Source organism: Sorghum bicolor, chromosome 2 (assembly GCF_000003195.3).
Source record: "Sorghum bicolor cultivar BTx623 chromosome 2, Sorghum_bicolor_NCBIv3, whole genome shotgun sequence".
In the NCBI taxonomy this organism is placed as follows: domain Eukaryota; kingdom Viridiplantae; phylum Streptophyta; class Magnoliopsida; order Poales; family Poaceae; genus Sorghum; species Sorghum bicolor.
The window spans coordinates 18,795,196-18,812,703 of NC_012871.2; the positions used below are offsets into that span (position 1 = coordinate 18,795,196).

At 42.0% G+C, this 17,508-nt stretch overlaps 2 protein-coding genes and 3 long non-coding RNA genes across 10 annotated transcripts; 1 reads left to right on the top strand and 4 right to left on the bottom strand.

Moving 5' to 3' along the window:
* LOC110432504 lies at positions 792-6,413 on the top strand. 4 transcript variants are annotated; one of them, XR_002449953.1, is made up of 5 exons: positions 792-1,075; positions 1,281-1,454; positions 1,602-2,679; positions 3,278-3,413; positions 5,818-6,413. It is a non-coding gene; the product is annotated as an uncharacterized LOC110432504 (long non-coding RNA). The 4 variants fall into 4 exon arrangements; XR_002449954.1 differs by having other exon boundaries at positions 1,284-1,454; XR_002449952.1 differs by having other exon boundaries at positions 1,352-1,454.
* On the bottom strand, positions 3,681-4,533 carry LOC110432505. Its single transcript, XR_002449955.1, has 3 exons — positions 4,434-4,533; positions 4,285-4,356; positions 3,681-4,184 (listed from the first exon to the last, which is right to left on the bottom strand). It is a non-coding gene; the product is annotated as an uncharacterized LOC110432505 (long non-coding RNA).
* On the bottom strand, positions 7,188-11,368 carry LOC110433028. 2 transcript variants are annotated; one of them, XR_002450404.1, is made up of 4 exons: positions 11,285-11,368; positions 10,789-11,196; positions 10,619-10,693; positions 7,188-7,230 (listed from the first exon to the last, which is right to left on the bottom strand). It is a non-coding gene; the product is annotated as an uncharacterized LOC110433028 (long non-coding RNA). The 2 variants fall into 2 exon arrangements; XR_002450403.1 differs by lacking the exon at positions 7,188-7,230 and having other exon boundaries at positions 10,566-10,693.
* Positions 11,624-14,583, bottom strand: LOC110432640 (formin-like protein 20). Its single transcript, XM_021453416.1, has 4 exons — positions 14,542-14,583; positions 13,556-14,240; positions 12,157-12,209; positions 11,624-11,665 (listed from the first exon to the last, which is right to left on the bottom strand). The coding sequence occupies exons 1-4, from the start codon at positions 14,581-14,583 to the stop codon at positions 11,624-11,626; spliced, it is 822 nt and encodes a 273-aa protein (XP_021309091.1).
* Positions 15,159-17,227, bottom strand: LOC110433154 (manganese-dependent ADP-ribose/CDP-alcohol diphosphatase). 2 transcript variants are annotated; one of them, XM_021454882.1, is made up of 3 exons: positions 16,924-17,227; positions 16,690-16,741; positions 15,159-16,596 (listed from the first exon to the last, which is right to left on the bottom strand). In XM_021454882.1, the coding sequence occupies exon 3, from the start codon at positions 16,521-16,523 to the stop codon at positions 15,561-15,563; it is 963 nt and encodes a 320-aa protein (XP_021310557.1). In that variant the 5' UTR covers positions 16,524-16,596; positions 16,690-16,741; positions 16,924-17,227; the 3' UTR covers positions 15,159-15,560. The 2 variants fall into 2 exon arrangements, with proteins under 2 accessions (XP_021310557.1, XP_021310556.1); XM_021454881.1 differs by having other exon boundaries at positions 15,159-16,615.

The window sequence follows — 17,508 nt, forward strand, 5'->3', positions numbered from 1 at the left end:
AATTATTTCTCTATCGGTTTTAGTACAAACATAATCTGAAAAAGACAACATACTTATATAGAAATAAAGTATACAACGATAGTTAGATTCTCTAAGTTAATTTATCAAAGAGAAAATATGAATACCTTCCGCGCCAACCGGTGAGGACATAGATTTTTTGGGTTTATTTTGTATTATCTTGGTTTCCGAAAGTTCATTTTCTCCAACTGTATCTACAAGAGAAGTTGATAGGGTTTTTTCTTCATGGGTAGTATCAATGCTTAATCCCTGGTCATCTGGTAGAACTTTGTGCGAAACTTCTATACCCATGCTTTCTTGCAACCGTTCAGAATCATCTGTAGAATTATTGGATTTTTCGGACTGTACAATATTATCTGAAATTTTCGCATCTGGCGTATCCATGGCGACCTAAAACAGAAATTTATGGTGAAAATAAAACTTGTTATTGATGTTCTTATGAAATAAAAAGCTACGTATGCACATAGATAATTTTTTAATTAATCTAGACTTAGCTTTATATTAATTATTTGCTTATTCTTAGTCTTAAACAATGCAATAATTAAAAACGTAAATTGATTGGTATTTAAACCACAAAAGAAAAAATATATTTGACTCATTTAGTTTTGGCCTGCGGGAGCACAAATCTTAGTCACGCAGGCCATCTGGGCCACAACCAGGTCTAGGCCGTTCACTCCTCCCACGCTGGCCCAGCTGAAGCCACCAAAAATTTGTGGCCGTCCGATCCGATCCTATGGTGTGCCTTCTTCTCCGGACGAACAAAACAGCGTTGTGGTCGTATCCCCAAACCCTAGCCTCATTCTCACCCGACGCACACACAGCAAGCAGCCGCCGCTCTTCATGGCCCAACGCCGGTGCCGTAGCATGCGCCACGGAGAAGGTGAGGGCGCTGCTGCACCACCCTCGCCGGTATTCACGCACAGCGAGTGGAAACACAGCGGAGGCAGATAACGCACGCACGCGAGGAGGAAATCCACGGCGGTGGCGCTCGTTGCTTCTTCGGCGGCGAGGTCGCACAAGGCACGAGTACCGATAGCCGAGACGCCTAGCCTCCCAGGTATGCGAAAGCTTCTAATTTAATTTTAGGGGTTGGTGAGTTAATGGGATTTGGGGAAACTTTTGATGCATGGTTTGCATTTGGGGACTTTCTTATGATATGGCTTCGGATCTGAGATATTATTGAAGAACAGGAATTTAGAAATCGAAATTGATGTGATTCCCCTTCTTCTACATGCTTAATAACCGATCTTAATCTTATTTAGCAGAGTCTAATGAAAATATTATTAGAAATACCTGCTGGCTCATAGTGAAGACCCTCGCCTGCTCGATGCAGACGTGTACGGATGTCGTAGAGGTAGAGGATGCCGGACGCCGTCTTCGGGATGGCCAGCGGTCGGACGCAGGACTTCAGGGACACTCCCAAGGAACCCTAAATGGTACACCCTAGTGCTATACTTAGGTTAGAGAGCAGCCGGAGGATGGACTCCCTAACTTTCTTATGTACTCAAGGCCGATCGTGCTCTTTCTTGGAAAGTTTGTATAATTGATATATGTCATTGATTGTTGCTTCCTTGTATGGCCAGAGTTAGGGAAGACCGCATGCGCCGGGTCCGCGTGCGAGCTGGCCAGAGGGCGAGGACTGGGGGATTGGCTTTCCTTGTTGGAAGAATGGCGGTTTACTGTACAAGATAGAATAGGGCTCCTGATTTTATTTCCAAAAAAACTCGATTTTATTAACTTTCCATTCCGTTTGTTAATTACTCTCTATTTTTGAACTTGGTACTTATATATTTTGATATTTTTAAACTTTATTCATTCAACTGTCAGCTTAACATTTCCACTGAGTTCAAATGTCATCACTAATTTGCTTAAAGTTTGACATTTTCCACTGGATAAAGCTAAAGTTGCTCTCTCTCTCTCTCAAATTTGTCATGTGTCTAGTTATTTTCTCTTTTGTTTGCTCGTATTACATATAATTCCATTATATCTGTAGCTAATAGCTAATAGAGTAAATCATATTGAATGCTACTTCTTCTCTGATCTGTAGTTTTGCTTGTAGTTTTTTCACCTTTTTCATATACTGAGTAAGGCTTTTCTATATGTCAGTTTCTTTAAATTCCTATGATGATTATAAAATTGGTTCAATAACTTGAATGCCATGAGCTTGTGAGGTACTGGACGGGTGCTTCTTTATGTGTTTTGTAGTTGTCATGATTGTCATCAAACCGTGAGACACGTCCATTCCCAATTAACACCTTGCTTATGATGAGGTGATGGCTGGGATGGACGTGTCTCACGCTTCCATGGCTGTCACGATCTTGGTTTGCTTCTATCTGTTTGTTTCTTATGCTCCGAGATCATGGCATTGAAAAAATGATAATAAATCTGAGGCGTGACATGTACCCTTGTGAATCTATTATGTCCAGTTTTAGATTAGCCTGGTGATCTCATCGAATAGGCATATCTAGTAGATAACTTTTATATTGATATTAGTATTATGAGTATCACTTGTTTGTATTGGAAGTAGTTACTTTGTGGCATTTTCCATCAATTTGTGTTTCGACAGCGTGCCCCCAAGAAGCAATTGGCTGCACCACGAAAAAATCATTACTTGCTTGGAGGCGCAGGATAAGTGAAAATATTTTTTCGTCGTTGGCGGAGGTACATCCCTGATGATTTTCTCCACTGGATAAAGCTAAAGTTGCTCTCTCTCTCTCTCAAATTTGTCATGTGTCTAGTTATTTTCTCTTTTGTTTGCTCGTATTACATATAATTCCATTATATCTGTAAAAATAGCTAATAGAGTAAATCATATTGAATGCTACTTCTTCTCTGATCTGTAGTTTTGCTTGTAGTTTTTTCACCATTTTCATATACTGAGTAAGGCTTTTCTATATGTCAGTTTCTTTAAATGCCTATGATGATTATAAAATTGGTTCAATAACTTGAATGCCATGAGCTTGTGAGGTACTGGACGGGTGCTTCTTTATGTGTTTTGTAGTTGTCATGATTGTCATCAAACCGTGAGACATGTCCTATGTTTTGGAATTGAGTGAGCAACAAGCAGCAAAAGTGGCTATTTCTATAGTTATAGACATGATAGTACTCAATATTTTACAAAATGCTCATTAACTTTTAAAATGGCTTTTAAATTGTGTGTCGGCTCTATTATCTTCTGTTGTGGGTTTATTCGCATACATGTCAATAGCCATACTATTTGGTGGATATTATGACAGTAACCATTCTTTGCTCACGACAGGCCCATGGCTTTGCCATTCCGTTTTATCGACGGCTTGGTTGTCGTGTAAGGACGTCGGGCAACAGGCTCCCACCACCAAAGTGAGGGAGCAGTGCACAACCTCTCCCTTCTTGCCTAATACATACTGAGCCATACAGTGAGTAATCTTCTTTACTAATAATTTCGATTAACATTGTGGCTTTTTCCCTTTGTAAAACTATGTGGCTTTTTCCATTCTACAAAAAATTTGCATTGGAAATTCAAATAAAAATATGAATTAACTGGTTTTGAAAAAAATTTTATGATTGCTAAGTATCACCCCAATATAATTACATAGCTAGTGAGCATAGAAATATATAGGTTGTAAGCTAAATTTGCATTCGAAATTCAAATAAAAATATCAATTAACTGGTATTGCAAAAAATTTATGATTGCTAAGTATCACCCCAATAGAATTACATAGCCAGTGAGCATAGAATAAGATAGGCTGTAAGCTATTTGTGCAGCAGGCACTGTTACTTGCGCTGCTGACCTCTAGGCCTATATTATTTAACCCTCCTGGTCTGTTTGCCCATACACCACTGTCGGCCATGGTCTGATATCTTCGACTCTTCCCCACAGACTGCACTGGTCTCCTCCCCAATGACCCATATCCTCGTCTTCTTCTATACACCCGCATCCATCCCCATACAACGTGAACTGAGCCATGTAAAAGACGATGGGTGGAGTGGCAATTGAGGCACTCAGCGACCATAGCCACGGTTGCTACCAATGTAAGGGCGATGGTGGGGCATCTGTTGGGGCGCTCTGCGGTGACGAGGAGCGACAACACAACGGTTGCGTTCGATGAGACACGACACAGTGCCATGGGCAAACTGTTGAGCTCGTTGACGTTTGGATGTATCACCAAGCAGGCTATTGCGTAGGCCTATAAACCAAAAAACTTTTGCATCAATGCTATATGCAATAAATTAGATAAATGCAACTGCCTGTCCACAAATTGGATAAATTAGATAAATGCATCTCACCTTGAAATGCATCAGCCTGTGCACAAATTGGAGAAAAAGCAATTTCGCTAAAATCGCCAGTGGTGACTCCACCTATCAAGCTCGAGCAAAATGTTAATAACTGAAGCTTTAATTGGTCAATAGATACGAGCACACCAGTAATGTAGTACCTCTCCTTGTATTCGTGTATAGATGGAGGGCAGCTAGAATATACAACTCCGATGCCGCTCGCCGCCATTCCCCGATGGTGTGACGCAAAACGTGTGGTTTCATGACGTTTATTATGATGAAGTTGTTCCTATAAGTTTCATCATTTACTGGTGACTAATTATAAAAGTATCAATCTACTATAGTGTCGCACAACTAAACAAGTACCTTTCGTCCATCACCACCACATGTCTATATATACTCCTTGGGTCATCCCTTCCTTGTATATTAGACACATATACAACAATACCAATGATATCTAGAAACCAAATTTATAAGAGTTGCGAGATTCCAAATTTAGTTCATAAAGAGTTAACTATGTGATGTTAAATATAGGCATATGAGATATATACCTGCAAAAATGAACTCATCCAAATTGTATACAGCCTGGAATGCCATAAACGTACGAGGAATTTGGGGAAACCCAAAAATACCTGTTTGTGCATTTACCGTGGAGTGTGTAGATAGATACACATAGAAGTCGGAATGCAAATGGAACATGAAGCTCATATCATCAATCCAAGTAGGCAAGAAGCCAACTCCAAAGAACTCATATTCTTGTCCTTGAACAAGTAAGCTGTCAAACCTCGTGGTTTGATCATCATAGGCAACTGCTTCCATTTTGGTTCCCTGTAAAAGTGTTATAGCCAAAAAATAGATTTACTGATCGTATCTCCTCGTCCCCCAAAATATAAATTTACTGAATGTACCTCCTCGTCCTTCAAAATTACACGCAAATATCGTGTACCACCGTGCTGCCGTATGTTGCCTTTCCAGAATACCTTAGCGTTTAATGCCCATGTTGAGAATATGTGTTCTATTCCCACCTCATGGAATTCAACCCATCTACAATCCCATCCAAATGAATGAAAATGTTAACATTTACAAACAACACACAAAATGACTGTCTCATCAACTAATTAAAGAATATTTGGACGTACATATACATATCAATCAAAATGTCTATACCTGTTAGCGGGTATCATTGCCGGAAGAGGGTCAGCAGACACCCTCTTTCTCTTAAGCGACACAACGGTGAAATTCATCTTGTTATATGTCACCTGCAGCTGTCCTGTTTATGAAAGTATGTCCCTGCTTACGGTCCTAGACGAAATGTATGTGGGAGACTATAATTTCTTATGGTTGCTATACATAAAGTCTTGAGCTGGCCTCATTTTAATTTTTTTATTTTTTGCCCTTGTTGGTATAGAGAGATTAACCAGCATGATAATTGTAGTTCGAAAACTTGTATTTCTTTATTGGGCATATTATTATTAAAAGTAAAAACGAAGCTGGCTGATGAACAGGTAGAGCATTTCTTTTACCATACCTCTGTTGTTTGTGTAGGTTGACGTCCGGGAACTCCTTGTAGGCCTGACAGCACGTCTGCAGAACGCTAGGAAATTTCGTGGCAGATGAATCCCGAGCGACCGAGCCTGGAGATAAATTGCAGAGATGAATTGCACAGATTGCTCACCTCGTCGTTGGAGATAAAAAATACAAGAGGGGACTTACAACAGCTGCAGGCAAATAACAGATGACATCAGGTGTCTGACGGCCAGACAGGACGAGGAGGTATGAATTTGTAGGTGAGGGCACGGTCAAGTCTAGAGAATGTGCGTGATAGGCGGCGCGGGATGATCGTGTATTTATATATGGTTTGCCTTCTTGATTTGCTATGGAATTGATTATTGTATTCCTAATTTGCATGACACTGAAAGAGGCAGCTTTATAATTTACAGTAATTCATTATTGCTTTCCTGCATTCTGAGAAGGCAAAATGTGACGCATCACATGGAATGTGGATTAATTTTTGCCTTCCTTATTTGTTGCGACTGATTGGGCTATAGAATTGATTTTTGTATTCCTAATTTGTATGACACCGAGAGAGAGCTTTTTGATTTCCACTAATTCAGTATTGCCTTTCTGCTTTTGAGAGAACGTGTGGCACATCACATGGAAGTATGTATTAATTTTTTCCTTCCTTATTTCATGCGGCTGATTGCTATGAAAATGATTTTTGTATTCCTAATTTGCATGACACAGAGTGGCAGTTTTCTGATATGCACTAATTTAGTATTGACTTTCTGCTTTCTGAGAGGCAACGTGTGACACAACACATAGAAGGTGGATTTTGCAGGATTGTTTTTTTTTTCCATTGTATCTAAATCAACCTCGATTTTTCCATCCTCGATTGCAAGAGTCGTCAGATGATCTTGCCATACAACGAATTCGTGGTAGCTCAGCTGCAGCGTGTGTTACCAGGTCATTAGAAAAATGCTATCTTGAATTAATTTTGGAATGAAATACGGTTTCTTGTATTATTTTGTTCCTATCCTTGGCCCTCGCTTTGTATCACCTTATATACATGAATGAAAATATCGAGCACTCGTACTTCACATGCACACATGCTTATACACCTTATATATACCATGCCTGATATGTACGTCATATGCACACATGCTCATGTACTCGTAATGGAAAGCTAGATACGATCATGGCTGTTAACACTCGTATAGACAAAATATAAACGTTAGATACAGGCAGGACTATGAATATACTTTTATCATAATGTTGTAAATTTTTTAGCACAAAAAAATAGCTATTCCGTACCAAACCATGAGTATGTTGTGTAGTAAACCAATAATAGTAAAATATAATTTATTTATTTACAACAAAACACTCAAAATGTAATTATGCCATCATATAAATATGTATAGAACATCTCCCTGTAGAGTCTGATAAGCCAATTGAAAATACCTAAGAACAACAAATATAGAGATAGTGAGATATTATTTGTGCAAAACAATATGAATCACAAAAATACAATTATGAGTTAGTAAAGTAATGTTACCTCATCTATGGCGTTAGGACCTCCTTATATACAATATTTTTTGTGAAAGTTCCATCCGTTGTTAGGGTCTTCTTATCCTTATCTTTTTTATTTAATAACGCATTCTTAGGCTTTTTTCCCATGGTATTTTTTTAGCATTTTTCTTCTCTATATTTTTTGCCTCCTCCTCTTGTGCCTCTGCATCAGCTGGTAGGGCCAGGATCTTAATATTTGTTCTTGATGTGGCTCTAGACATCGCAACGTACAACTGGCCGTGAGAGAAGACCGGTGCAGGTAGGTACACACCCACATTCGGGATGGTTTGGCCCTGTGACTTGTTGACCGTCATGGCAAAGCTCAGCCTGATGGGAAACTGCTTTCTCTTGAACTGGAATGGGAACATCTCATCATCAGACGGGCATAACGGTATTCGAGGAAGGAATACCCGCTTCCCAGCATGCTGCCCGACAACGATTTCAGCGTCGATTGTATTTCTTCGGAACCCCCGTACCACCAACCTTGTACCATTGCATAACCCATTGGCGGGGTCAATATTCCTAAGCAATATGACAGGACACCCGAGCTTGAGCTTCAAGACATGTGGTGGCAGCCCGTTGGGGGTCAGGCTATTAAGAAACTCTGATGGATAGTACTTATGTGGATCATCTACCGCGGTGTCAAAACTGTGATACACCGTCTCACCACCTTGGAACATATCAATCATTTTCATATTGATCATGTCCACCCAATCATTGCGTGTAGATAAAATCGCTCTGGTGGTGATGTAGTCTTTGTCCGCCATGTTTGCATTCAGATTTGGGAAGATGCTGTCAATCAGACTATGAAGATCTTTCTCGGCATCACCAAAGTACGGGATACAGATCTCATCTGGAATACGAACATTGCCATCTCCGTTAAGCTCTTCTGTTCCACCACCAATGCGCAACAAATAATCTGCAAACCACGGATCACTCTGAGCCCTCATGTTGCGAACAAGCTTTAGGTGGCGCATGGATTCCCAAAGATACGACCTTCGTAGAGAAGCACCGACTATTTGAGCCCTAGATCCTTTCCGCACAACAGGGAGGACTTGTCTGAAATCCCCACCAAGGACAACAGTCTTCCCACCAAAGGGTAGGTGTGACCGACCCATGATATCACGTAGGCTGTTGTCTAGCGCTTCCAAATTTTGCCTCTTTGTCATCGATGCCTCGTCCCAAATTATGAGAGCTGCTTGCTGCAACAACTTGGCAGTACCACTCTGTTTCGTGAAGCTACAACAACCGCCCTCTTGAAGAGTTAGGGGTATCTTGAAACGCGAGTGGGCCGTCCTCCCACTTGGCATTATGGCCGCTGCGACCCCAGATGTAGCTGTGGCAACGGCAAGCTTATCCTGGCTACGTAGTTTTGCGAGCAGTGCCCTATACAAAAATGTCTTTCCGGTCCCACCAGGTCCATCCACAAAGAATAGCCCGCCTTGTTTGCTGTAGACAGCTGCCATTATCTCATTGTAGGCAGACTTTTGCTCGGCGTTGAGTGAGTCACACAATAGCACATCTTGAGGATTCTGCTCAACGCTAGCTTCCTCAAATATCTCACGAGGTATATGGCTGGCATCATCATATGAGTGATCAATATCTGGAAGAGGAAATGACCTTATGTCCTTTCCCATAGACTGCAACATGTTTCTAATGTCTATCAAAACCATTTGTTGCACGAGATCTGAGGATGGATTATTGCGGCTATAGTCCTCTGACATTGCATCATAGTGTTTTGTCCACAACCCCATCACATCATGCGGTTCGCAGAATACCAATATTGTTGCAAATAGCCTTCTTAGAGAGCTAGGCATCTCGAACAAAGTAGCTTCTGTTAGACATTCATCTAGAGTATTATCCTCTTCGATTAGACCCCTCCTTTCTGCAGCTTCACGAAACGAAGGTAGTAGCACCCCATCAACTGTCCTGAGGTGTTCATATGAGGTAGCACCAGCAACATTGTTTAAGAGAACACGAAGAAAGTAGCGTTCACCCTCGGCAGGATGGGCCGAGATGACTCTACCAATTTGGAAAACAGAGTTTTTTCTTTTTTGCTAGAATTTACCATCAGACTGCCAAGTAAAATACTCTGGGAAGTCTCGATATAAGATTTTGCGAGCTTCCTCATCATGCCTGTTTGCATCGAAGTATGCTGTCAACATTGACTCTTCTACACCAGGCCTATTAACGATCCTTTCGACCTTGTCCCGTTTATGAAATGCCACCATGTGCATGTCGGGTAGATGAAGTTGCAGCTGCTGTACTGGCGGATGGTTCTTGCTCAAGTCAAAGCCATATATCCTCCATAGTGCTTCTGGAGGCGTCACCCAACGGGCGTCTCTATACTGTTTGATCTCATCAATGTTTCCTTTCCCGTCCTCTTTGTCGGTCTCCCTCATCACAACTGATGCCCTATCATGTCCCTTGTATATGTACTTGAACAAATACTTTACTGATTTAATGCTCCCACAAGCCTCAACGTTTATATGGCAGTTGAAGGTACGAAGCAAGCAAGGGTTGTAAGGCACAACCCATTGATTGTCCAAGTAGTGGCCTCGAACTTTTAGCATGCGACCATCATTGCGTCGCCGATATATGGGGTATGAATCCTTTCCTTGTGATGTTGCCTCACAGAATGGCCGTGGGTAACGGTTCTTGCATGACCCACGGCCTGCCGTGCACGGACAGGATGGATTAAGCGTCCCACAAGGACCATGCATCATATGCTTCGTGACCATCTTGTATAGCTCAGGGTATTTTTTCTTATTTGGTAGCTCTGCACTAATGATCATGTCATATTGCTCGGGACATGTGAGCCTGTACTTTCGTTCCATTATTAGCAAGAAGTGTGCATGCGGCAATCCCCTCTTTTGGAACTCTACTACATATACGTAGGCCTTCACCTTACCAAGTATGTCTTGCTCTCTTTTCGTTTCTCCTTCTTTTCTTGTGGAGTCATTTGCAGTTTTCTTGCAGCGGTTATCTGTGCATTTTTTGCCGCATACGAGTCACGTCGTCTCTTATTTATTAGCGCCTTTTGTTCAGGAGACATTGCAGCCCTTCGTGCTCTATCTAGCATGCGTTTACGCTCTTTTGGACACGTGACAATGTCATTGATGGAACTGGATGTATTGACAACACCTATATATAATAAAAAATAAATTCCAATAAATTATAGAGGTACATAATTCCGTGTTACATTGTCATGAATGACAATTGGGTTGGCCACTCTATTTTTTCTTCTCAAATAGATAACATTAATAAAAAAATAATGTACCTGGGTTTAGATCAGGTGATGCAACAGTCAAGTCAAGCATGCCACTTTGATCTACACATCTATCGGAGTAATTATCTACATATATATAATAATATTATATTAACCTTGGCCTTACCATCATACAAACACAAAAAAAATAATAATTAATCAGTAAAAAAGCAAAATGGTACATGTGTTTTCTTTATCACTCGAAACGGGTTTATATGAATTGTCTCGATGTAGCCGGTCACTATCTTCATAGCCATTGGTGTTTTCCGTGGTTGATTTAAATCCATCTGGTACAACATAATTATATTCTAAATAAGCAAACAAATGACTAATACAAGTAGGTGATATACAATACTATGTCTCACATAAACGAAAAAAATGGTAATACAAAATTCAAAAACGGAAAATTAGAATACGGTGGACCTCTGGACCCAGCAGCTAGTGAAGTTTCTGCCTTTTTTATGATATTTTTCTCTACGTTTTTTATTTTTTTCATCCCTTTGTTCTTGCATGTCTTGCCTTTTCTCTTTCCCTTTTACGTTGCACACGTTCATCAGCTTGCACTTGTGAATTTGATGATGTATGAACAGCTGTTTGAAAATAAGTTCATACAAATTTACTTAATCACCACCAATAATACAAGTGAAAGTGTCTTTGGAAAAATGTATGAACAATTACCTCCATTAATGGAGTTTGTCAAGTCTGCAAATGGCGTACGACCTTCATTGTTTTGTATAGGGTCCATTATGAACAATCTCTTTCTGATACCAGATGATAGAAATTAGATGCTATAGCTTTCCCAAAGAAGGAATACACATGAGCTAGACGAAAACGCACGGTTTGCTAGAATGGCAAATACATCTTAACTGGAATGCCAAACAACAAACAACAAGCAATGGAACTCACCTAGTTGTTTCAAGTCCCGCAACCTAAATAGCATGATATATTGAAATCAAAATCATGATTAGGCCATAAAGAAGCTGAATAAAATGAGAAGAGGTAATTAACTAAACTCAGTCACCTCTGGAACTCTTCGGTATCAACAAACTGCAGGGCCAACTGCACAACAAAGACCGAAAAGTTACTATTTATATGGGAGTGCTATGAGCAGCAGATGTTATATGAATGGCACTGCTGCATAGCCACATCCCGAGCATTGACAATTCCAAATCTAAACCATGCCAAGTGCCAAGTAGCTACACGACTTATTCATATAGAATCTATAAAAATGGAAACATCTGCAGTATATAAAACAAAATCTATGCACTTGGAATAAGGGATCCACTAAATGGAAGAAATGATACAAGAATGCATAATTCAGTATTCTATGCACTTGGAATAAGGGATCCACTAAATGGAAGAAATGATACAAGAATGCATAATTCAGTAGATCTATTAAAAGAGAAAATGTAATCGGTTCGATCAAAGGGTTGATCTACTGCTAGACTGACAATCTGAAAAACAAAAAAGATAGCATGAGCTGCTTCTGTACACTAAATAGAGAAAACTGCAGCTTGGCCTATTTTACAAAACCACGTGCAAAACCAAACCTGATTACATTGACATGAAACCAGAATCACATCTTCACTCAAGGTGTTGTACACTGAAAAAAAAATGTACCTCAAACTGGTAACAGCAGAATCAGTTGCAAAACCTTGATGCAACAGCAGAATGCCACGCGTCGCCCTCCCATTAAACATTTAAAGAGGTAACACTCAAGGGGATGAAACAACTGAACAAAATCACATTTTAATATACAAGTAAACAAAATCTCTAGTTCTCTACAATTGGAAGTTCTATCAGATGTGGATATTCAAGTAAATATTTTCATCCTCCGCCACTGGATTTCTAGGTTGTACATTATTTTTCAAACATATCATTTCATACAGAAGATTGCAAGAAAAAAAAAACAAATGCATGTGGACAGCGATTTAACATTTCAAAATCTCCTCATCAGCAGTCAAGTACCCAAAATATATAGTAGATCAGTTATAAATTGCTCTTAGGTGCTGCCATGCAAATCAGAGACCAGTAAGCTAAACTGCGACCACTTATGACAAGTAAGATAATCATATATCATATATGAATCAAAGTAGCAGTGCGTTCTCATGATTGCAAACAAATCATTTTTTTCTTTAACAACTGCAAGTAACCATAAGGCATGAGAATAGATCAATCACCTGTGCTAGTGCTAAGATGGAGTCATTGGCACACTTGTATCAGGTCCAGACTCTGGAGTTGGCAGAAACTATTTAGTATCTGCACTTGTACAATGGACTTAATTCTACAAATAAACAAAGTGCATGAGAAGAGATGAATCACCTTTGCTAGTACTGAGATGGAATGGATGGCGTACTGGTATCAGCTCCACACACTGGAGGTGACGGAAAATTATTTAGTGTCTGTATATATACAGTAGATTTAATTCTACAAATAAACAAAGGACATTCTAAATAAACATAGATATATTTATATCTCGACAATACTTAAAGCATAGATCATCATTACAAGTTTAACTAAACCAAAATAAATTATCTTGATAACTTATTGCAATTTAATACTGAACCAAGTGATAAGACAAAATACTTATGGTATACAAAGGATTGAAAAACGCTGATTTAGGTCTAAAGTGATAACACAGACTGGCATACGAAGGATTGGAAAAAGCCGATTCAGGTCTAAAAAGGATTTTAAAAAACATTATATTCAGCTCTAAACTGATTCAAACTTTGAGGGCATTTAGCCATTTCTGAAAGTTGATTTATTCAGCTCTAAACCGATTACATTTTCTCTTTTAATAGATCTACTGAATTATACAAGAATGCATAAACAAATAGATGTTGAAAGAGCTAAAAATAACAACAACAAAAACTGGAAACCACATGATTGTTATTCAAGATTGGTGAAGTAGTGGCCGGGCCTGGTGATGCAGGATGATGGATGACGTACCCGGTGTCAGAGCCGCGGCGCTTGAACGACGACTTCGGAGGAGGCGGGCGAGGTCGGCGGGACCTGATCCGCGCCGAGGGAGGAGGCGGGCGAGGTCGTCCGCGCGACCGGATCCGCGTGGAGGGAGGAGGAGGCGGGCCGGGGAGGAGGCGTCGGCGCGCCGCGCGGGGAGGAGGCGGGCGAGGTCGTCCGCGCGACCGGATCCGCGTGGAGGTCGGCGAGGGCCGCGCGGGGAGGCGGTCCACGTGGAGGGAGGAGGAGTTGGGCCGCGCGGGGAGGAGGCGGGCGATGGAGGAGGAGGCGAGGTCCGCGTGGAGGGAGGAGGAGGCGGGCCGCGCGGGGAGGAGGCGTCGCCGCGCCGCACGGGGAGGAGGCGGGCGATGGAGGAGGATGCGTCGCCGCGCCGATGGAGGAGGCGGTCGATGTCGGCGAGGTCCGCGCGAGGAGCGGGCGAGGTCGGCGAGGTCCGCGCGAGGAGGCGGGCCGCGCGGGGAGTAGGCGTCGCCGCGCCGCGCGGGGAGGAGGCGAGGTCCGCGTGGAGGGGCGGGCGAGACCGGATCCGCGCGGAGGAGGAGGCGGACCGCGCGGGACGATGTTTCGCAGGAGGCAGGACGAAAGTCGGAGAGGAGAATGTCGCACCAAAATGATGTCCCCTCTTTAGTCTTTTTAGTTGTAGGAGATTCCTCTAAAAAACCGGACAAAAATACAGCATAGCAATCACGCTCTGATCAAGAAATTTTGATATTTAACTCGGTATTTGTGCGCCTCTCAACATGTATACCCTAATTCATAGGTCTTTTGAAATATAACCCTGCGCCTGCGAATTGCTTTGAAATTTAGATTTTTTTTGAGGATTTCTCCCATTTAGTAATTCTAGCAGCCCCATTTTGCTATTTATAGGACACGCGAAAAGACGGACTACCCCTCTCTAATTTCATAAGTCTCTGTTGGACTCCCCTAACTCGCACGGAAGTTGGGAGTCGGACATTCACGGCCGTGCCTCCCATCCCTACCACCTCCTCGAGCATCACCGCCGGTCTCAGTCACCCATAGCCGACAAGGTCCACCCGCCAGCTAGCCTGCTGTTATTATTGCCTATGCTAAAATTGTATAAAAATTTTAGGCTTACAGAAGTATGGGAAGTGCTGTGAAGGAGAATGGATGGGCTAGGAGAGGGATCAGACCACCTGGGAACACAACCTGAGGGGCTAGGCAGGCTTCCAGGCGACTAGGCCAACTAAAAATGAGAGAGGGGCAATAATGTCTTTTTCCCTATCCTGAACAGTGAAAAGAGGCCCATGTTATTACTAACAGGGAGAAAATCTCAAAAAACCTTTCAAAGCAATTCGCAGGCGCAGGGTTATATTTCAAAAGACCTACGAATTGGGGTATAAATGTTGAGAGGCGCGCGAATACCGGGTTAAATATCAAAATTTCCCCGATCACCACTGCAATCAATTTTTGCCACGCATGGTGAACATGTGTGGGTAATATATGATTATGTAGTCTGTACAATACAAGGAACTGTAGAATAGACATGCTTTACAAATATCAAGGTTTATTAAATTGATGCAATTCCACAAAATACTAGTAAAAACGAAGATGGTGTGAACGAAATCATATATTTTAGTCTCAAAAAATCAAACCATCCATACAAGGACTGAAAAAGGAAACAATTTTAAGAGTGCATACAATGTAAGTTTGATCAGCCTCCTATGGTTGGACAAGGGCAGTAGCAAGAGATGCTGTGACCCCATGGCTGCGTTTAGTGATTAATCCTTCCGATCCAAGCAGTAAAATCCATGATTATTGTTAGACACATTCGTGTAAAGAAGCTGCAGCAAAGGGATTACAGCATGATTGTTTATGGGCTTATACTCGAGCAATCCTCAATAGAAACCAAGGACCATAGGGAATTTCATTTCATTATTGCAATCCTGTTTCAATGGAATTATGACAACGAAGTCGCATGAATTTTTGTGTGCTAGACAAACACTCTAATGGCTTAGAAAGGGATCTCAGTATTAGCCATTCTGTCAACACCTACAAGCAGCAGCCTGTCAGGATACACTTCGACATGACCAAATGCGCTGGTGCCAGGAGGACACTCCAAGGCAGCCTCGAGGGTGCGGTGGTGCACACCGTGTGAGTCCACAGAGTGGCCACCCTTGTGGTCATGCCCGGCAAAGCAGGCCTTGACACAGTTGTACCGGTGAACAATAGCCATCACCTCATCGTAGTTCCACATGAGAGCTGCAGGGGAAGATGCCCCGGGATCCATTGGGAGATGGCTGCATATGATGACATTTTGATGGTGCGTCGATGCGTCCTTAAGGACACCATTGAGCCAGGACAGCTGCTCCTTGCCAACTGCGCCATTGAACTTCACGAACCGCCTGTCGACGCCGACCAGACCATCAGGGCTGTTCTTGTCAGTGTTTGGGTTCTTCTCATCCAGTAGCTTCATTGCTGCTGCAGTCACAGGATGATCATTGGGCCAGCCAAGGCAACTGAAGTCATAAGCATCTAGAACAACGATTCTGAACCCGGGGCATGGCGAGAAGTCATAATAAGCGTGATCAGAATCTGTTGAAATCTTAAGCAGAGACACCAGCTTGCTGCGCGGAAGGTTGTACAGGCAGTGGTTGCCAATCATGTGATATGTTGGGCCATCAAACTTGTCAAATTCATCAAGGACCTTCTGCACCGCCCATAATGATTTATCCTTTGGGCAGTAACCATCAATGATGTCGCCAAAATTGATCGAGAACTTGATGCTGCCTTGTTCGTTCCACCTGTTGACAGCCCTTTGGAGGACGCTGATGCTGTGGCGGTAGTATCGTGGGACACCGAGGAACGAGCGGCCATCTGGGATATCAGCATACTGAACATCAGCTATGACACCAAAGGAAAACAAGGGTTCCTTTGTGGATGCACGGACTACTATTCCATTAGCCGCAGCCATCATCCGAACTTAGCTTGAAAGATCTTCAGAATAAACCAGCAACTCAGTGTGAGAGGAGACGATCCCTGTGCTCGAACTGAATATAGAAACAAGATCTGTTCAGAAATCAGAAATTATTGACCTGTTTCAAGAATAAAAAAAATAAACCAAGAAGTTCAGTTGTGCTTACCGAGAATCGACTGAAATTAGCACGCTGAAGGAGAACAACTCAAATTAGCGCGCTGAAGTGGAACAAATTGAACATGGACGAATGGATTGGATTAGTAGAGCACCACGTAGCAAACAAATTCACAACAAAATGAATGGAGAGATACAGATTTAGACTCAGCTTAGGGCAAAACAAACTCTTCGAAATGAGGAATTGATTCATATGAACAATGAAGCTGAGATTGTTTATATATACCAACGACAAAAGAAGGGAGCAGCCCACGTCCGAATGGATCTCCACTCCAACCCCACTAGACTGACGGATTGGCTGGGTAAGGGCACAGGCGAGTAGGCGACGAGATGCGGCCGTCGCCAGGGGAGCCGGCGCGCGCGGGCGGGCTGCCTGGACTTCCGCGGATTCTCCGTCAATCCTTCCAGCGCCGCGCTCGCCGCCCCTCGGGCCTCGGTCGTACAAAGTACAACCTGAAGCTCCCGTCGCCTGTGACCCGTCGTCGGTGGTCTCTGGGTCTACAGGGGAGGAAGAGAAGTCTGAAATTGCGAGGTTTGGTTTCTTCACTAAAATTTAACTCTAGTCACGTTAAAAGTTTGGACATATATATAAAGTATTAAATATAAACTATTTACGAAATTAAAAATACAGCTAGAGAGTAATTTATGAGACGAATCTTTTAAACCTAATTAGTGCATGATTGAACATTAATTATCAAATAAAACAAAAATACTATATCACCCGTTAAACTTTAATACCCCAACCAAACATCCCCTAAAGCCTTTTTGTTAGACAAAGCTGCCTACCCCCTTAAAATTCAAATAGACTCTA

Bases quoted from the DNA above. Each gene is read 5' to 3' on its own strand.
- LOC110432640 (XM_021453416.1), bottom strand. From the start codon at position 14,583: ATGCTCGAGGAGGTGGTAGGGATGGGAGGCACGGCCGTGAAT. The intron at 14,241-14,541 runs GTCCGACTCCCA...CCGGTTTTTTAG, and splicing joins TGGGAGGCACGGCCGTGAAT to AGGAATCTCCTACAACTAAA. The intron at 11,666-12,156 runs GTTTGGTTTTGC...TTTGTTGTGCAG, and splicing joins TTTCATGTCAATGTAATCAG to TTGGCCCTGCAGTTTGTTGA.
- LOC110433154 (XM_021454882.1), bottom strand. From the start codon at position 16,523: ATGATGGCTGCGGCTAATGGAATAGTAGTCCGTGCATCCACAAAGGAA.